The sequence below is a fragment of the Cuculus canorus genome, chromosome 3 (genome assembly GCF_017976375.1).
Source record: "Cuculus canorus isolate bCucCan1 chromosome 3, bCucCan1.pri, whole genome shotgun sequence".
NCBI lineage: Eukaryota > Metazoa > Chordata > Aves > Cuculiformes > Cuculidae > Cuculus > Cuculus canorus.
The window spans coordinates 25,635,001-25,653,739 of record NC_071403.1 but is presented as its reverse complement, the minus strand read 5'-3'; the positions used below and the strand labels follow the sequence as shown (position 1 = coordinate 25,653,739).

At 39.6% G+C, this 18,739-nt stretch overlaps 1 protein-coding gene across 23 annotated transcripts in view; it reads right to left on the bottom strand.

Annotated features, from left to right (window-relative positions):
• KLHL32 (kelch like family member 32) overlaps positions 1–18,739 on the bottom strand; it is a 117,510-nt gene that overhangs the window by 3,362 nt on the left and 95,409 nt on the right. For 19 of the 23 annotated variants that reach the window (XM_054060940.1, XM_054060938.1, XM_054060944.1 and 16 more), the window contains 3 exons: positions 13,194–13,920; positions 4,403–4,461; positions 1,850–2,042 (listed from right to left, as the gene is read on the bottom strand). In XM_054060940.1, coding sequence (XP_053916915.1) covers positions 1,850–2,042; positions 4,403–4,461; positions 13,194–13,920 — 979 coding nt within the window. Of the gene's footprint in view, positions 1–1,849; positions 2,043–4,402; positions 4,462–13,167; positions 13,921–18,739 lie in introns of those variants that run through there. The other 4 variants (XM_054060956.1, XR_008448933.1, XM_054060955.1 and 1 more) reach the window with 4 other exon arrangements.

The following is an 18,739-nucleotide window of genomic DNA, read 5'->3' as shown; positions in this document are numbered from 1 at the left end:
AGGCTGTGCAGGGGACCATCTGCTGTCTCCACAACCATACAGGTTTTTGTACGTGTGTATTTCATAGGTGGTTGGCAAGCTCCCTGCCCGCACCTCAGCTACTATCACACATGCACATCAAGACACATAGGCTGAGAGAGCTGAACACCCCTCAACTTCTGCCCACACCTGTTTACCTGCCCCCCCATTCCTCCAGGTACAAGCATGTGAAAATTGCAGAAGCTGCTGTGGAAGCTCATTCCCATAGCAACAGTCTCCTGAACAAGTTTGGAAGTTTTGAAGGATAAATACAGCCTTAAAAAATTCTGCACTACACAGTGCAAAAGGGGCGTTTACCACCAGTTGCAAAGATGCAAACAAAGGCTTAGATGGTTTCTCAAAGCACAGGTTGTGCAAACAACCCCCCAGGTCGTGTCTGAAGAAAGGCTACTATCTCAAGCATTTAGTGATATAGCTCCAGAATGAGGGTGCCTGCAGTCCCAGAGCTTTTGCAGCTGCAAATCAGGTGGCGCCCTTTCCAAAGCCTGTCAGTACCTCCAAATAATAATAAATAAAATAAAATAAAATAAAATAAAATAAAATAAAATAAAATAAAATAAGTAAATGGAGAGCAAAAGGGATATGGAAAACTAGTTCTGTTTGACAATGTATAACTCCTCTTTTTAATCCATGCCTCTCTCCTAAATGTCCATGAAAGTAGTCTGATGATCTGGCACAAGCAACCCTTCTCCAGATCCCAGAGATTCCAAAGCCAAATGTAATATTCTAAAGAATAAAATTGTCACTAGAGCAGCATTTTAACCTACCACGTGGAAAATGAAGTAAGGTGATTGTCTTATTTGTCAAAGATCCATTTCTCTGACATGGTGTTTCTAGCTATCCTGAACTGCTTCTTAAGCTCCTACATCCTTTGTATCCTTTTCAGTGGTATATCTCAGAAATCAATGCAAAGACAAATTGAAGAGGATGAAAAGTGAGGTAGGCTCAGTTCTAAGATTCCTGTAGCGGTCTGTGCTGAAACTTCTTGGCAGCCAGTGCTGTTACTAACTAAGCTCCAAGTCTGCTGCACAAGAGAATGGCCTCAGTGTTAATGCTGTTCTGGAAATGCATCCTCTTCTGCAAAGCTGCTAGTGGTACTACTCTGAGCACGTGTCACGTGCCTGTCTCTCCCAGGGAGCTGAGAAGGTACTACATCTTGGAATTGTGTTAAGTGGCAGTGAAATTTGATGGACTGGGTGGTAGAGACAGTGAGTTGCACTGCCTTGGAAGTTGCTACTGTAGCAGTTCCTCCTAAGGATGGTCAAGAGGAACTTTACAGGTCTATAGATAACTGAGATAATCAGGTCATTCCTGACTTGACAGAATTCCAACAAAGACACTTCCTTTTGGGTAATTTATTAAGAAGGTATTGCTGAGAAATAAGTGATAGTTAATGTAATTTAATGCTCTATAATGCCAGCAGGAAGCGTTACAAACAATATCATGGTAGACATGGATCTGCCTCTTGAACACTCAAACAGGGAGCTAAATCTACCAGTGCAAGCAAGGTTTTGGAGAATCAAAAATAAGTACTGGTAATACGAGGACAAAGAATTTTTGATTGCTTAATTAAAATACATTTATGAGCACCTTCTTAAAAATTTATCCTACAATGTCCTCAGCCAAATGTTTTCTAGAACACTGAATGCCAGACCAGTAATCAAATGTGTCTTCTTGGCCAACATTGGCCCCTAAATCAGAGGCAACTGCAGTGAAGTGGACTTCCACATACTAAAGGCATCTAAAGGGAAAATAAACCATGTTTTAGTCTCATAGTAGCAAGTTTCCTCTTTTGGTGTACAACAGTCACCTGTCAACATGTTGAAGTTGCATCGTGTCCATTGGTCAGCATCTATGCTGTAGGAATCTATGTGCCGAACGAGGATCCGGTCATTGTTGTAGTCCAGGTCATTCCCACCTAACACGTAAAGTTTCCTTTGTACAGCAGCCATGGAGTGATACACCCTCCTCTGCAACATAGGGCTACGACTTAACCACTTGTTCTGGGAAGAAAAAGAGATCAGTAGTACAATAACAGTAGCACGTTACTGGTGTTCTCTTCACCCTTGGCCACAAATCTCAAGTCTTTACATTTGTGTTGTTCATATGTTAAATGTGCATGTTGGTTACAACACTGACTAGACATACTGGACTTTGAACACATCATTTAGAGTTCTCTTTTAAAGTCATTAATTTAATATCATCTCTTGCTCTGTATTTTTTGTTTAGCTCATCAGGTTTCAAAGCTTTTTTCTTCTCTAGAATTCAGTAGCAAATCCTCCTTAAGTAAGACTATTAGATATCTCTTCTGCATACATTGCTAAAATTATCTGTACCAACTAGCTCTATTAAGAGAGAAGAAAGATTTTTCTACCTTTCGTAATTCCGAAGCTTATTTGATCTTATCCTTGGGGAATGAAGCAACAGGGGAAACGAATTTCCTAAAGAATCTTTTCAAATGATTAATGTATTTGGTTTAATGCTAACCCTTTATTTGTGGGCTTACAAAGTAATGTCCTTCTGCATACTTTTTCTTCCTGGCTAGCAATAGTCAAGTTTTCTACCTTTTGAGGGGAGGGAAAGAGGACATGGAAAAAGAGGGATGAAAGAACAGTATTTTAAATGTAAGAAAACAATTGCTTCTGCTACGCTTACCAAAACAAACAACCTGGCGATAGATGAGATTAATTTATTTAAAAGGAGGAAGTTAAAATCTGCGAGGAAATTCTTTGCGTTACATGTGCTATTGTTTGTGGTAATTCAAGAGCCTCTAATACTACTGCCTTTTAACCTCCCCAGTCTATAGCTATACATTTCAATGTGTAATAGTTGAATATTAGGCATTAATGTTTGCATTAGTAGTCCAGTCTCTTAACATCAGACTATAGACACCATCTGCTTTGCAAAGCCTGCCTGCATCCCCTGATTATATCTTTAGCTTCCTCCACTGCAGTGCCTGCCAGGTGAGCCGCAAAGCACTGCAAAGGCAAAGAAACAGAGGGGCCTGGTGGGGTCATTTCTAATAAGCCAGCGTGTGAATACTAATCAGTGGTGGGGAAGCAGAGGTCACCCCAGCCGGCTTGTTGGCAGGTAGCTGTGTGCTCTGTGGCAGATGGCAGGCATTATCGACTCGCCACAAAGGCCTCGCGCAGAAGCAAGCGCTGGTGCTGAATGATAGAGTTATTGAGATTCTGTGCGAGATGCAAGCAGATGTGATGGTTTCCAGTACCCACCGTAAACAATATGCCAGCAGAATTTTTAAAAAGAGCTTCTGTGTACAAACACGAAGTGGACCTCATTTGAAGAATGCAAGCACACACTTCCTCTGTAACTCTTTACGTACCAGGTTGGGTTTCTTGTCATTGGCACAGCATGCTGAAGTAGCCCTGCCATTGGTATTTTGGGGCGCAACTTTCACATCATCAAGTAAAGCATCAGTGAAAGACACACGAGAGAGACACGGTATTTAAATAAGAGTGTCTCCCTCATAAGCAACATAAGGTTGCTACCTGTCATTACAACTTTGATATAGGACAGAATCAGCATTTGTACAACTGATGCATAAAACTGCACCTCAAAAGAAAGGCAGGTGTACCATTGCCTGCTTTCTGCTTCAGGACCCGTATGTGCAATGCCTTAAAAAGTCAGCAGGAGACACACAGAAGTATCTCCTGGCATGTTTTGGTTCCAAACACAGCAATCAAAGCCTCTATCCTACAATCAGAAAAGTCAATACTCTTCCACATGGGTGTAAATCAGGCTATGCAACTCTGATTGCAAGCTTTGGACTTTTAATTCCTAATACAAGCAAAGGGGCATAACTATGCCTAACCCTCTGAAATGGTTACTGAGCCATGCTAGCCTAATCAAAACACATACATAATGTATGAAATAATCCCTAAAAGATATTTTAGGTGCTTAGGTAATGAAATGATAGGCACCCTTGCAGTCAGCAGAACAAGTCACAGCCAGGTAGTATAGTTCTGAAAGTATACAGAAAACAAAAAGCTTGTGTGTACAAATCAAAGCAGAAATGCCAATGACAAGGAGCAGTTTTGTGACACTGACTTTGGGTACACACATTGCCCTGGGCTGCTGGATTACAAAAAAAATGAACAAACAAAATAAATACTGATAAAAACAGGGGATTTAAAGCACATTCCTGTATTTAATCTAAGATGTTTCTAATGCCTACAGGCTTAAAAAAACATAATAGAAATTCAGGCTCTCCATTACTCTGTTAAACTTCCACACCAGCACAAGTGAATTTAAAACACCACTGATTCAAATGGTCAGCATTTTTAGCCTTACACCTGCTTGAAGCAGGACATATAAGAAACACACATAGAACACAGATACGCACCTGCTTAGGATCATAGACCATGAGCCTGTTTTGATACTGTGCAGTATTTGTTACTCCACCTATGAAAGAGTTTATACAGATTACATTTTATCATATAAGCAAAGCCAGGACCAAGATCAGGTACAGCAAAATACCAATTCTAGGGTCCATTTGCTGACAGAAATACATTGCATATCACGATTTATGTTTACATTCCATTGGACTCTTCAACCTGGTTACAAGGCAAAAGGTAGTATGTTTATCAAACATCTAGAAACATAAAATAGCAACACACACACACACGCTTCCTATGCAAAGCTAATTCTATGTGCCAAAAACAAGATAAAAATTGCTGTTTATAAATGCCTGCATGTTCAGCCATTGTCAAGATGTGAAGTTAAAAACCATCCCTCTTCCAAAGAGCGTGCAGTATGCGACACAGTTTAAAAGAGGAGGAGATGGGCTTGCATCAGAGTGATAGAAGAGGTCAGAGAGGAGCTCTGCGTAACCAGGATCACGACACGGCACACCACTGCCAGCTGAAAAGCATACTGCAAGCCTGTGCAACTGTGCTTGCCTACAGGAAATCCTGTATTTAGTCTGTATTATAAAGAAAACATCTCCTGGCTTAGTTGTAGTTTTATGTTGGGAGGTTCGTCCATAGTGAACAGAAATAATAACACTACCATTTACTTTTCAATAATGTTTAGAAAGTACCTCAGAAAAGCCTGGAGCAGTGTCTGACCCAAACTGATGATGCAAACCCACTATTTTCCTCAAGACAGTATATGTTTAATGTTGATCATCCTGCTCTCCATTGGTTTTAAATGAAAAATGTCACTGAGTAAACTGGTGGAAAAATTCTTCAGTCTCAAGTGGGTAATCTTATCTGTGTAAATATGTTCTCGACTGTGCTCAGGCTTCCTGGGAATATGGTGCCACTGCAGCACTGCCACAGGTCCCAGTTACCCTTCTGTCACTACCCTGGGTCCACGGGAGATGGGACCGGAAATAACACCTGCAAGTCGCACCTCACCTTTCATCCTACCACCCTGGGCATAACTAGAGAATGCCAGTGGCCACACAGCAGTGAAACTCATTTTGACAGACAAGCTTTTTACATTATAGTTTTAACAGCATGTGCCAGTGATGGACAAAATCCACAGCAACAAGAGGAAGGAATTTCACCTGTCATTACATTTGTTGATGCTTCTCTTTTTGTGAGGACATCACCTGTTTCAGAGAGAGCAGAGCTGCTTTCATTCCTGCTGGCTGAGCTATGACCCAGTCCTGCTAAGGACTTTTTTTCTTTTATTCCCAACCAGTGTTAATAAGGCTCCATGCTTGGGGAATCCTCATTTTGTAAGCCTCCAGGTACACCTAGCACAGCATTTTGGTTCAGAGCCATCTCGTGATTTTGAAGCAACTCCTTCACCTCACATGCCATTTTGGGCTGCAGGGTGGGACTGGTTTGCATCTGAGTTAAACCAGAAGCTCTGCTTCAGATGTGCTCCAGTTCTTAATGGGTGTCTAAGGATGAGAAATAATAACTAGCCTTTTGGATAGCTTTGTGTCAGCAGAGTACTGAGAACACTTGGTCTAGAGGGCCAGAATAAATCTAGTCCAATGCAAAAAATGTGAACTGTACATAGAGTAGATATAGAGGACTTGGCAGCAAAGTGCTATTTGCTGTTCTGCTCCTACTGGGCTGAGTTACTTGCTAACCATTTAACCTCCAACTGCTCCAAATGACTTGGGTGAGGACAAGAATCTGGTCAATGGATAGCAGAAACTAGAGACAAATCTATTGAAGAGTCTTGTCTTCAACTGTAGTAGCAGCGAGGAACAACACTGTTATTTGGACGCACCTCTGCTAGCACCAAGTCTGTACTGGGGCCGCTATACATGGACTGTGGCACAAGTCCCCAGCTTACAGACTCTTAAGCTAAGAGACAGCAAAGATATAGTCTTTTCAAAACATTTCCATCACACCATGCCACACAATGCCCATCACAGCACCTGTGAAGTACACACACAAGAACATGCACTGGAAAGCAATGACTGTTCTATGTCTAATCTCACAATCTGATATTTGTCTCTACTCTGTTTTGCAGCCTTCACAGTGTTAGTGGCCATCAGCTACATGCACAAAACAATCTTTTCTAATATCTGTTTCATAATTTGATTTTGGTTTTTTTTGTTTTCAATATTTTTTTTGTTTCCAATCCCAGTGTAATGTTTAAAATGAGATGTCAGATTAGTATTTTGAAAAATAAGAATCATAGTTATTTGAATGATTACCTCCAGAAAGTTAAATTACAGGAGATGCATCGAAACACAATGCTGGGTCATGTGTTTCCATTCAGAAAGGACACTTTCATTTGGGGGGAAAGAGGTGGAGGAAGCAGAGAAAGAATGGTGTTGCTTCCTTGTAAAATAATGAAGTAATCAAATAAGCAAAATTATTTACCTCTCTTCACAAAGAGCCCCTCATATCAAGTACACAGCTTACATTTTTTCCCCTGCAATATTGCTCATCTGTGGTGTTTTATCATTACATTCTCTTCACATACTGCTCTTCACTTTTAGATTAATCTGCCAAAATGAGATGCTAAGGATTTGCATACAGATTTGACTACACAAAAATAGATCTGGAATTAATAACAGTCTCTATATGTTTTAATTTCTTCTAGACTGGAGTACCCTTGCCTCCAGCAGTATTCTTGGCTTTGAAAGTCATCAAGCTGATTTGTCTGCTCTTAGGTTATGATGCCACATGCTGCTACACTGTCCCCTGCAATCAAAGTGCTCGCAGAGATAGATTCCATGCCTTCCCCTAACAAGTATATTTTATAGATTGGCAGTTTTGATCTCCCCTCCCCAGGGGGATAATCTGCATCTTAACAGGTTTCTATAGATACATCTGTCATTAAATATGCCATCTTATATCTGCATCAATTTTCAAACTCAAGTTCCTCCTAACTTTGAAGTGCTATAGCAAAAGTTTAAAAATTTCTGCCAAAATTCAAATTTAACAAGTCTTCAATGTCCTCTTGAACTATTTTTTAAAAACTATTCCAGGCAGCTGGGAAGGAGCAAATAAGAGCATTGCCTCTTAAAAATAGGAAAAGACAAAAAAAAAGTTTAAAAGGTACTAAAACCAATACCTGCTTTCTCAGAAAAAAATGGGGTGATTTTAAGAAAATGCCTTAAACTTCTCTGCAGTGCTTTCTATGAGGAAAGGAGGCATCATAATGAGAGTTTTTGTATTTAAAAATACAAAAATGATGTCAAGCAATAGAGCTGTTGAGGTAGTAACCCAGCAGTTAAAGAAACAGAAAAAAACCCTGGCTGAGTAAATGACAGAAAATGTACAGTTTGGGCAGTGCTCACTGGGTTTTATAAACAGAGCAATGATTGCACCACTTTGATGTGAGCAGCTTGCTTTGAGGACTACTGTTCCTGGGAGGCAAGGAGCACCCTCAGGACAAGTCTGTGTCTTTCTTGCTCTTATAGACACAAGAACACATTCACAGAAAGCCCAACGTGCAGGCTTAGAATACTTTTACACTGCCACAGTCACTCTTGCTCACTCCCTTACAGGCCATAAATCATGCTTTTTAAGCCCTCCAAGACCTGTAAGTTCCCAACTCAAACAACAGTGCCCCTCTACATGGGCAAGTTGCTAGAGGATTCCAAGACCCACCTTGTCCAGCCCTTCCTCACACAAGGGAACTATTTTGGGTTGTCACAGCTTCCCTCAAATAGTCCACAAACTGCACTGAGAAACACCTTCAACAAAGACACTTCCAAAAAAAACAAGAGTGGCAAGGCAGTAGACATAACACCATTTTTGCAAATAAAAAAATTTATAACGTGTCCTAGTAAGACCCTCATATGACTTCAGAAATCTAATCCAATCCAAATCCTGCAGAAAATCTCACAACTCTCTCCGAATTCCCCAAGTGCTAGGCTGAGTGAACAAATCCGAGTTCACTGGGAGACGTGTAAAACTATGTGTTGGCAAAGAGCTCCTATGTGTATTGCTTCCAGCAAATCCAGGGAATATATAGAAACTCATGACATGCACCCCAAGGTGCTCTGCTATTTTAAAACAGAAATCTCTCCTCTCTTGCATATCTGTATATTAAACAGATGATAATCCTTCCTCAATATGCAAGTCTCCTTTTCCTTCAGCCAGCCCAGGTGCAGTGAGGACAGCTGAGCTGGAGCATATTTTGATACCCTAAAGAGTCCGCTGGAAGATGCCAACAGCAGCTCTAATTAACACTGTTCCACAGATGCAATCCAGCTGCAAACAACGGGGCACAAGCCCTAGTTTTTCTGTGGATTGGTTTGGGTTTTTTTTAAATCATTAAAACCTGATATTTATATTCAATCTAAGAAGAATCAATAGCATGAAATCCATAATACCTATGTTTGAAAGGTGTGAGATCCATTCTCTTTATTTAAAGATGATGATGATGAATATAACAGAAACACTTCCGTCTACAGACTAAGACTGGGTCACTAAGGCAATTTTAATGTACTTGTTAAGCTCCTGCTCCTGGTAATTTCTGTGCCAGTTGCACTGCACAACTTGATTTGGTTAGACACTGTAGATACCTATTTATTCCAGATATGTTTTTCATAAAACAATTTATAGGCATTTACTGAGAAAAAAAAATTCTTCTCCTCACAACAAACTGCATCCTGATAGTAAGATAATACTTTTCATCACAAAACACTTGCAAACTCAGAATAATTCTCCAAGATATGTGATCTCTATCATTTCCTTGCTCAAAATCTTCACCATTAGGGAAAAATAATAACATCTTGAATTTTAAAGAAAAAGCTGTTAAATATGAAAGGACTGTATGGGGCCGGCTTGTTTACCCCCTTAAGCCGAGTTTCCATGTGCATGTCAAGATGTGATTTTAGCTGACACACTTAAGGTCAGGCTACTCGGACCTCTGTGAAACAACAACATAATACTTCGCTTTAGAGAGGACTCTTCATGTGCTAATCTCTTGAGCACTTGAGGCAGAGGGGAAGCCTCGTTATTCCCAGCTGCAGGTGCAGGAATGGCCCAGAGCTGAGCTGCCTAGCAGAGGTTCCCTGCCCCTCTCTTTCCCCACAGGCACTACTGCTATGCAGGAGGAGGAAGGTTAACCTGCATAGAGAAGTAGGTCTCCAAATTTGCATGTGCACGCCACGGAGGATGCAGGGAAATAGGCATAGTTCGAGTTCTCACTCTTATGGAAAATATTTCTCTGCTTTTAGAGAGAACGATTGTTACGAACGTTGAACTCCAAAGGGTTTGGTGCATCTTGTTTCTCTGTCACTCAAATACTTCACTTTTCAAGCATGTGGCGTGCAATTCATTTGTGAAATGGGTCACAGTGTCAGATGTTAACCAGGGCCTGTAAGATTCATCTTCTTATAAAATTTCCAAACCATCTGCCCGATGCTGTACTGTCAATGCAGAGAACTTATTTTAATGAATTCTCATCTATTTTTTAAAATAATAAAATAAAGTGAGGTCTGTGAAAAAAAATAATTAAAAAAAAAAGATGAGAAAAAATAATTACATGAATATAAAAATATGTTCCGTAATATATTGAGCTCAGAAGACTCGAGAGCTGAGCCCACATGTGCTGACCGGAGGGATGACTAGTTCCAGAGTGCAGAAGGCTCCCTCTGAGCCTTCTGGCAGGTTAAAAACCGCAAGGGATTTGCCAGCTTAGGAGTCCCTCTGTCACCTGAGATGCCAGCCGCCTACCTCCTACTGCCAGTGTGTGCTTATGTTTGTATGGCATTTTGTTTGGCCCATTTCCCTTCCCTGATGCCTTTGCCATGATTTTCTGCTCTGTTATTTTTGATTCCTTCCCATATTTGTCCCAAAGGAGCAGCAAAGCAAAGCTGACAATGAATCCCAATAATAATAATGAAACCCCCTTAAGCCTAGTCAGCTTTTGATTAGCAAAGCCTTTAGAAGACAAGGGGCTGTAGCAGAGGCACTGATGCTTTGGCTACAGTAAGTGGTCTGTGTGCGGGTCATGTTTGGATGACTCTCTCCACAAATCCAAGGGCTAGAAATTTATATTATCACTATTTAATTTATTTACGTACTAAAAAAACTGGGCACATTTTCATGGTTAACCTTGCCAGCTGGTAGTAGCAGACTGACTTTGAGACCCATATTTCCCAGAAAAGGCAGCAGGGATACAGCCCAGAAACATCTCTAACTCAGACTAATTTTTTAAATTACTTAATTTTAGGTCACATACTTCAAATTAGCTTCCCTCCTGCATCACTGATTACTCTTACACTAACATCTAATACTTGATGACGAACAGTGGAGTTTTTCAGCAGTGAGTACTGATATTTTTCGAAAAATAAAACATTTCTCCTTACTAGTCCCTTGCCCCTGAACACACACATGCAGCAAGCTACAACCAGCCTTAAGCAATTAATTAATAATAGAATGCTAGCTACGGTTATTGCATCTCCATCTACTTTTATTTATAAAATAAGTCTTCAATATACAGAACCCAGTTTTCAATCTGTGAGTACATAATTCAGATCAATACCCTACTGAAGTATGGCATGGTATGCTCTCCTAATTCATAATAACCTGTCAGAATCTAGCAACTCAAAACTGCTAAACATTTTTTCTCAAAAAACTATACAAAATACAACTGAGAAGTCTATCTTATTCCAGTGCCAAACCCCTCCTCCTTACTGTGACTTTACAACACAAGTTGTGTTGGTAGCATTTTCAAATCTTAATGGAACAATACTGATTTTTTTTTTGTTGTTTTGCCCAGTTTTAAAGAGCTTATCTAATAAACTTGCACTTACCTCTTCTCCTGACTCTACAGCTGTGTTAGAGGAATGTCCTTGAACACAATATCATGATGTTTCATTATAGAAATGTAGATATTATTTAAGCACACAGGCAGGCATACATATCACTTATGTAACTAAGCACATTAAACTTCAGTATAATTTTCCCTTTCCTAGCATATCTGGAAAGATTAAAAGTAATCTCCAACCAGTCCCAGATTTGACTTAAAAAAATCTGTACCAAACACTTTCTTGGTTTCCAGGTTTTTTTTGGTTTTTTTTTTTTTTAACAGGGAAAAAAAAGAAACTAAGACAAAAGAATATGACTTTTTTCATGCACTGGAGCAAGGATCATACTCTGATGGATGTTTTGAGTGCTTGTTCAATGATTTTATATGATATATGTTTAACACAATTTCCTGAAAAATCTTGATTTTTTCACAAATAGAGACTGACAAATGTAAACCACAGGAGGAGAGAAAAAAATACAATCAAGACACAACAGTCGTAGCATCTGCATATTTGAATTTCCAAAAGGCAACTATCTCTCTCCACTGATAAAATAGGCAAGGTAGTGAATAAATAGGGTAAGGCTCTGAACAGGCCCAGCTGGTACCCTGAAGCAGAAACACTGCTTCTGTAGCGTACCTGGATCTCAAGGCCTATGTGCACACCTTAGGACTAAAACACAGAAAACTTTACAAGATTCCTTTGATGCCAGTTGTTGAAGAAAGTGATCTAAAGCACCTGCCAGGAATGCTGGTGATTTTCTGTGTTCTGTCATGCTTTTAATTTCAAAGTTCTCATTCATTATTTTAGCATATAAGTACAGAAATAGACACCTGCTACCTCCCCCAGCGGTGCTTAGGAATCCATTCCCATAAGGCACTTAATCCACATGGGCAGAAAGATACAACTGCAAGGAGCTCCACTAACCTAAACGACATTACTTTGAGAAGCAAAGCAAAGGCCTAAGTAGCTTAATCTTTCATTCATATACCATCTTTTCACCAGAGGGAAGCCAGACCCTATTAAAATCCCCAGAGGAAAACTACAGCAAACACTGACCATTTTCCTAAAGGGCTGGCCCCATTTACTCATTAACTTCCTTGATAAATATTACAACTTTATAACTTTCCATGACACGCTTCTTACTAAAAGGTGGATATTTTTCTGTCAAACCTCCTCTGGACAGCATTGACCTTATTGCAAATTAACTAATACCAGAAAAGTCGCTACAAAGGCTGATGGAACAACATCCTCAAGTCCCATCAATATGCACATGTGAAATAAAAAGTACATCAGACTGACTTGCAAATGATATGTTAGTTTACCATTATATGGCCTATACTTTCCTCTATCTCTGCCCTAAAGCTATGATTACATCCAGGCAATCCTGTGTACTTTTTATGGACAGTCAGAGCCATGCATTTCTAACCAATGTCATCTTGGCCTGTTGGCCTGTTACAGTATTCTGAACAGCAAGTGGGAGCAGTTCATACAGGTACCCTTCAAGCCCTGGATCTACACAAGCCAACACGCACTTAAATCTCATTCGTTATCAGGAATAAACACAGTGGTACCAGATCATACTACATAAAGTGGGTCTTGTTTTTTGCTTTTGAGAAGCACACAAAATTTGTCATCTGAAATCTGTCCAAAAGTGCATTATCATTTAGATTCACTGCAATTTATGAATGATGACTGGAGGTAGCACAGATGATACATGCAGCTTTGAAACACAGGAAGATATTCAGCAGACAAAAAATATTGTATAAAGTATATTATGCTCTTATACTTGTGATCAGGTTTGATTTTATGCTTCCGTATTTAAATACTTTGAAATACTCATCTCCCAAGACAAAAGTTATCCAGACATATAAACCTAAAAAGATTTTAGTTTAATTTGAGGCAGTATTTTGGCATTTTGTTAGTACCTCAAACTGTGTGAAACATTTTCTACCTGATATCCAAAGAAGACCATCCACCACATATCCTGCATGGCATGAGAGTGATCGATCAAAGGACTGTACAAAGGTCCACTTGTTCTTCTTAGGGCAATAGCGTTCCACAGTAGGTAACACTTGACGCAGTTCATTTCTGCCCCCTACTGCATAGAGGTACTCATCCACTGCTCCCAGCACAAAGTGTTCCCGACAATTCTTCATTGGAGCTATCTCAGCCCAAGAGTTAGTGCGGGGGTCGTATCGACAGGCAGTTCTCACCGCACAAGTGCGCCCTGTGGAGTGCTCTGCCTCTCCACCAGCTACAAAAAGAAAGTCTCCCATGACAGCAACACAGTGGTGGCTTCTCCCTACAGGCATAGGCGCTAGTTCGCTCCAGTTCGCAATTCCTGCGATATGAACGTTCTCTTGATCTACTGGATTGAAGTATCGCAATTCCTTTACTTTACAGATTTCACGTTTTTTTCCACCAATAATGTAAAGAGTGTCTGACTGGAAGCGAGGTTTTGTCCTTCTGGTTTGCCAGACTGGCTGTGCATAGACGCTCTGGTGGTAAGTCAAGGCCTCATTAATAAGTGCTGTCGCAGTTTCACTAGCTTGGACTAGAGGATGAGAAAGAGCTACAGTATGCAGTGTATCCACATCCATAAGGCCAAAGCGGACATACTGGAGAAGTTCATCCATGTACTGGTAGTGGCAGTTGTGTTCTAACCACCTCACAGCCAGCTAAAAGCAGGAGGAAGGAAGGGAAAAACAAGACACCAATTATTTGTGTACAATTCTGTCAAAATTTGGTCTTTTGAAAAGTATGCTTGCTATATATTTGCCTCAGTAGTGATATGAAACAATATAAAAGGCAGATGTGAATGCATGTGAGTCAACATAAAAGATACCTACTAAAACTCCACCTATAATATACATAAAAGCTTTGGATTGCACCAGTCCAGAAACTAAACCAGAGAAGAGAGACATGGTGAGGAGTTTTTGCTGGGTTGGGAATGACAGAAAGCAGCAAGGAAGATTCTGAAACCACTCACAAATTGAAGCAGGTATCAACAGACAAAATTAAACATAGCCTTTAAATTACATAAAGCATATTGAAACCAGTCATCTTGGAAAGAGCCTAGAGGCCTAAAGATCTCACCAAGAACTGTTGTACAAGTTATTCCTGAAAAATTCCAGCGATGAAGATGCCCAAACTTCCTCAGGAAAACCATCCCCATGTTCTGCTATACTATCAAACAGATTTTGCTTTTATTTATCTAGGAGCTCCAAGCCCTTCAGCTCACTGCATCATTTTCCATCTTTGGGTTTACATTCCAGAGCTTCAGAACCTACAAAGCAACCATTGGAACTAAAGATGAAAACCTGTTTGCTACCATCCTTTTCTCTTCCTCCTCCAATGCATTTTAGTATGTGTGTTGCAACTTCTCTGAGTGAAGAAGTCTCTCAATTCAGCTTCCAAAACCTCTGCTGCTCAGCCCACAGTTCTCCGTTATAGAAAGGAAATGCCTCTCTTTCTTAATGTTTGCTTCAGAAAACTAGATAAAATCTTCCTCTTAAGGCTGTATTAGTAGCAAATGGATCAGAAGGATCACTTTGATCCTAACAACCTATGCCATTCTTGTTCATACATGACTACACAGGACTGTCAATGCACTATGATATTACTGATCCATGTTTAAATTTATGAAGGAATATATCGTTCCCACACCTTTTTTCTGCAGAACTTCCACAAAGTGTCATGGTTTCTCTGTTACTAAAGAACTCTCTACTGTTTAGTCCAGTTCCAATCTGTCAAGATCATTATCAATTCTATTTTCTAAAGTGCTTGAAGACCATTCTGCCTTCTGATCACCCAAAACCATAAACGCCATAGTATTCTTTGATCCATGTCATAAACGGATTGACTAGTGACAGACTCCTCTGCTTGATACTTCATTTCATCGTGTCCAAGAACTTGTGGAGCAGGGGTTTCTAACTCATCACGCATTAACAAGTTTCACCTAAAACTTACTGCCCTGTATGGTTCATGGGAATGTCACATGAAGGAGCTGAAAAGAAAGGCTTCTTAATAAAGGCTTTCATATATGCATGGTATATCAAATTCACATGATCTAAATCCATCAAAACTGTGTCTCCTATTGAGTAGTTTTAGGGAACTCCCTACTCCATTTCTTAGGCCATATGAATCATTCCTCAAAGACTTCAGAGACTCTTAGCTCTCATCATTGACTAGACACTTGAGATTGAAGTGGAATTCAGGCTATCTTCATCATGATGAAGACACCAACTGAATTCATATTGACTGAATGATGCGTAGATTGCTATATTAAAGGAGACGTATTTACAAAAACTGAGTTCTTATCTGTAATCACTTGCATCCAGCACACTGGTTTCTTTTGCTTATAGTGAATTCCTTCACTCATATTTCCAATGGCATCATTATCACCTGTTCTAGAATGACAGACTTCACAGACTCTTAAAAACATGCACTAACATAAATCAGGTCTTCATAACCATAAGGCTTTTAAAGGATGTTTAACATTAATGCCTATTAATCTCCCTCTTTCCTTTCTTCTCCCCTCCACTCCACCCTCAATAAATACTACATAAACACATAAACAACAGTACACACATTCATACCTTTCAAAGACACAGTATCTGCCATCATTTGTGCATATGTGATCTGTGACAATCTGCATCGGAAAGAATGGACATCTCCATTGCATTACATTTGTAAGTCTGTACTGAGAGCATTCCTGGAGTTGTAAAAAATGTTTCACTGAAACCAAGAATGCTTAATGCTTCTCTAAAATCACAGAATTTCTATACCACCACAGTGATTGTGCAGATTGTGCAAAGCGACACAAAGATTCTGTTGGCACTCAAATGAGATATACAACCTATTCCTGATCTTGAACCAAAACTTTCTTCATGTTTTTCTATACTATTTCATTCCCACTCATCTGTCATCTCTATTTATGAAAACTTTTGAATATCCAAATTAAATCTATCGCGACCTCTACATACTGCACCTAAAGAGAACTTTGGTCTACACTACTTGCATGTTTCCCTCTGATGAGCAGCTCTGACAGCAACAGGGCAGGCAGGGTGAATCCTAGGTTGTCTTTGTGTAGGGAGCTACTGGCTCTTACCTGACTCCACGTTTGAGGTAATTTTGTAGTGGAGTATTGCATTTTACTATATTAATTTAGTAACTTATTAATTTAGAAAGCAGGGCTTATGTGACCCAGATGGCCTGTAGGCATTTGATAACCAGAGGAGAAACTCTGCTGAGTCTCAAGCAGCAGGCAGCTGTGTTCTGGGAATCGCAGTGCATTTAGAAGCTTTGATTACAGTATCCTGTGTGACCCACACCTAATCTGTGACACTCCAAGGCAGAGAAAAGGCTGTAACAGCTAAAAGCTCTAATGTTTTAATCTCCTTGTCTTGCTGTTGACAATAATGACTGTTACTTGATTTTAAATGCCATAAATTCATTTGTGGACACTCCTTAAAAATAACTATATAATTTAAGCTACAAATGTAGGTATTTATATGTATATTCATTGAATAAAATGACCATGTCTAAATTGTGGCACAGGACTACAGAACAGGTCATATGGCTTTAAGAGCACTCACAAACTAAGCCTCAGACTTATACAGCACAGATTGTTATGGTGTTCTCCAGCAGAATACAGTGTCTCACACTACGGAGGCATGAAAGAAAACTGAGTTATCTGTGCAGGTGAACAGATAGTCTAGTTACTGCATGGTTTAGCAGCTATTAGAAGGCTGGAGAGGGAGAAGTTCAAAGGACAGAAAATTAGGTTCTTAAGTTCCCAAACAAATCTTTCAGTAGCAGTAGTCACTGATGGACTGTAATACAGTTCTAAAATTTCCTTCAGTGCAAAGGAGCAAATATAACTCTCATGAACATATGGCAGAAGTGCAAACTTTCATGCTGCATATCAGCAAACATCTATATATTCACCAATGCAAGTTTCACCACATTTGCTCAGGTTTTGTTTAATCCAGACTTAGAAACCTGTTGCCTGCATAGAAATTTACCCTGTCTATACACTAATTATAGCATCTATGTTTTAGCTTCTCTGGCAGCAGTGATTAGCAACTATAATCAGTATTGGCAAAATAAACTTAAAGCCATTATACACTTTATGACACCACAAGAAAAGACATTCAGACTTCTCTAAGGAGATACCAATAGGACTTGAAATTACAACTGTGTTTAAAAAATAAACAAGTAAGCAAGGAAAAACAAGGAGATCATCCACAATTTTGAGGTTTAAAATATTTGTATTGCTGCTAAATAATTTACAAAAATACAGAAAGACTCCTACTCCTAGCACCATACAGGCAAATTCTGTTTAAACTGCTAGAATCTTCTTTTCTATTAATTTTAATGTGTGAGTGTGTGAGAAAAGGAAGCTACAGCCTAGTGCCTATATCAACTTTAATAAATAATATATTTTGCTATATTAATCTTCTAAACTTAGTAAATGACAAAGGTAGACCCTTAGAAGGACAAGATTTTCAAACCAGATTAATTCTCTTATTCTAAAGTCTTAACCCAAAGGATTTTTCTTCTCCAAGGTTACATTACTTGATTTAGCAATGGAGCAGATTCTTAAAACAGAAGAAAACAGATGAAAATATATATTTTGGCACGGTTGGAGCATACTTCTAAACACAACTGCATGTTGGATTGCGATTTCATTGCATTTCCAATGGTTGCATCTGCTGCCAGCACGGTGCTGTGACAGTCCAGTTCTCAGTCTCAGAGTGCAGTCCTTCGCTCCCTGCTGTTAATGGTAGTAATACACGTACCACAGCCAGAGAGAGCAGAGAGGCAGTGGAGGTTAAAGCCGAATTAAAGAGTTTCACCCCTGTCGAAGCTAACCCTGGAATCAGTAGTTTCCTGGTCTTTTGGGCTGCCAGTTATCTCAGGAAGCAACAGAGCCCAGCATGCCTGTGCCTAGCACATTCAGCAACCCTCTAAAATCCTTCTCATGCCACTCTGATGGGAAGCATGCCAGACCTTCACTTGACATCACAGCAAGTTTTCTATCCAGAAAAGCCAAGTTACTTTATGAGTGCAAAAAGATGTACTCATTAGACCCTGGTCCACTTGGAAACTACTTTTAAGTCACAAAGTCAGTGTCAGGGAAAGTTTATGTCCAAAGCGCTTTGAGTGAGAGAAGGCTCCTCAAAGCCTGGGCTCTGTGAGAGGCAGGGGTCACGGAAACTCCATTAGTGTCTTCTTGGTCTGATCTTTAGCTGATATATTCATGTTGTAGCCCAACAGAATGCAAAGGAATTATGCTAGTTTATACAATATGAGGTCTCTAATAATTGAGATGAGGCCAAAACCTGACAGTAGTGAAAAGAATTAGGGTTTTTTTTGAGCAACAACACATGAAAGGAAACATTAAATTCTATAACGTCCCAAATTCACACCACTTCATTAAAACAAATGGAGATCTTAACTACAATAAAATAGTGAACATTCTCATTTTAGGAG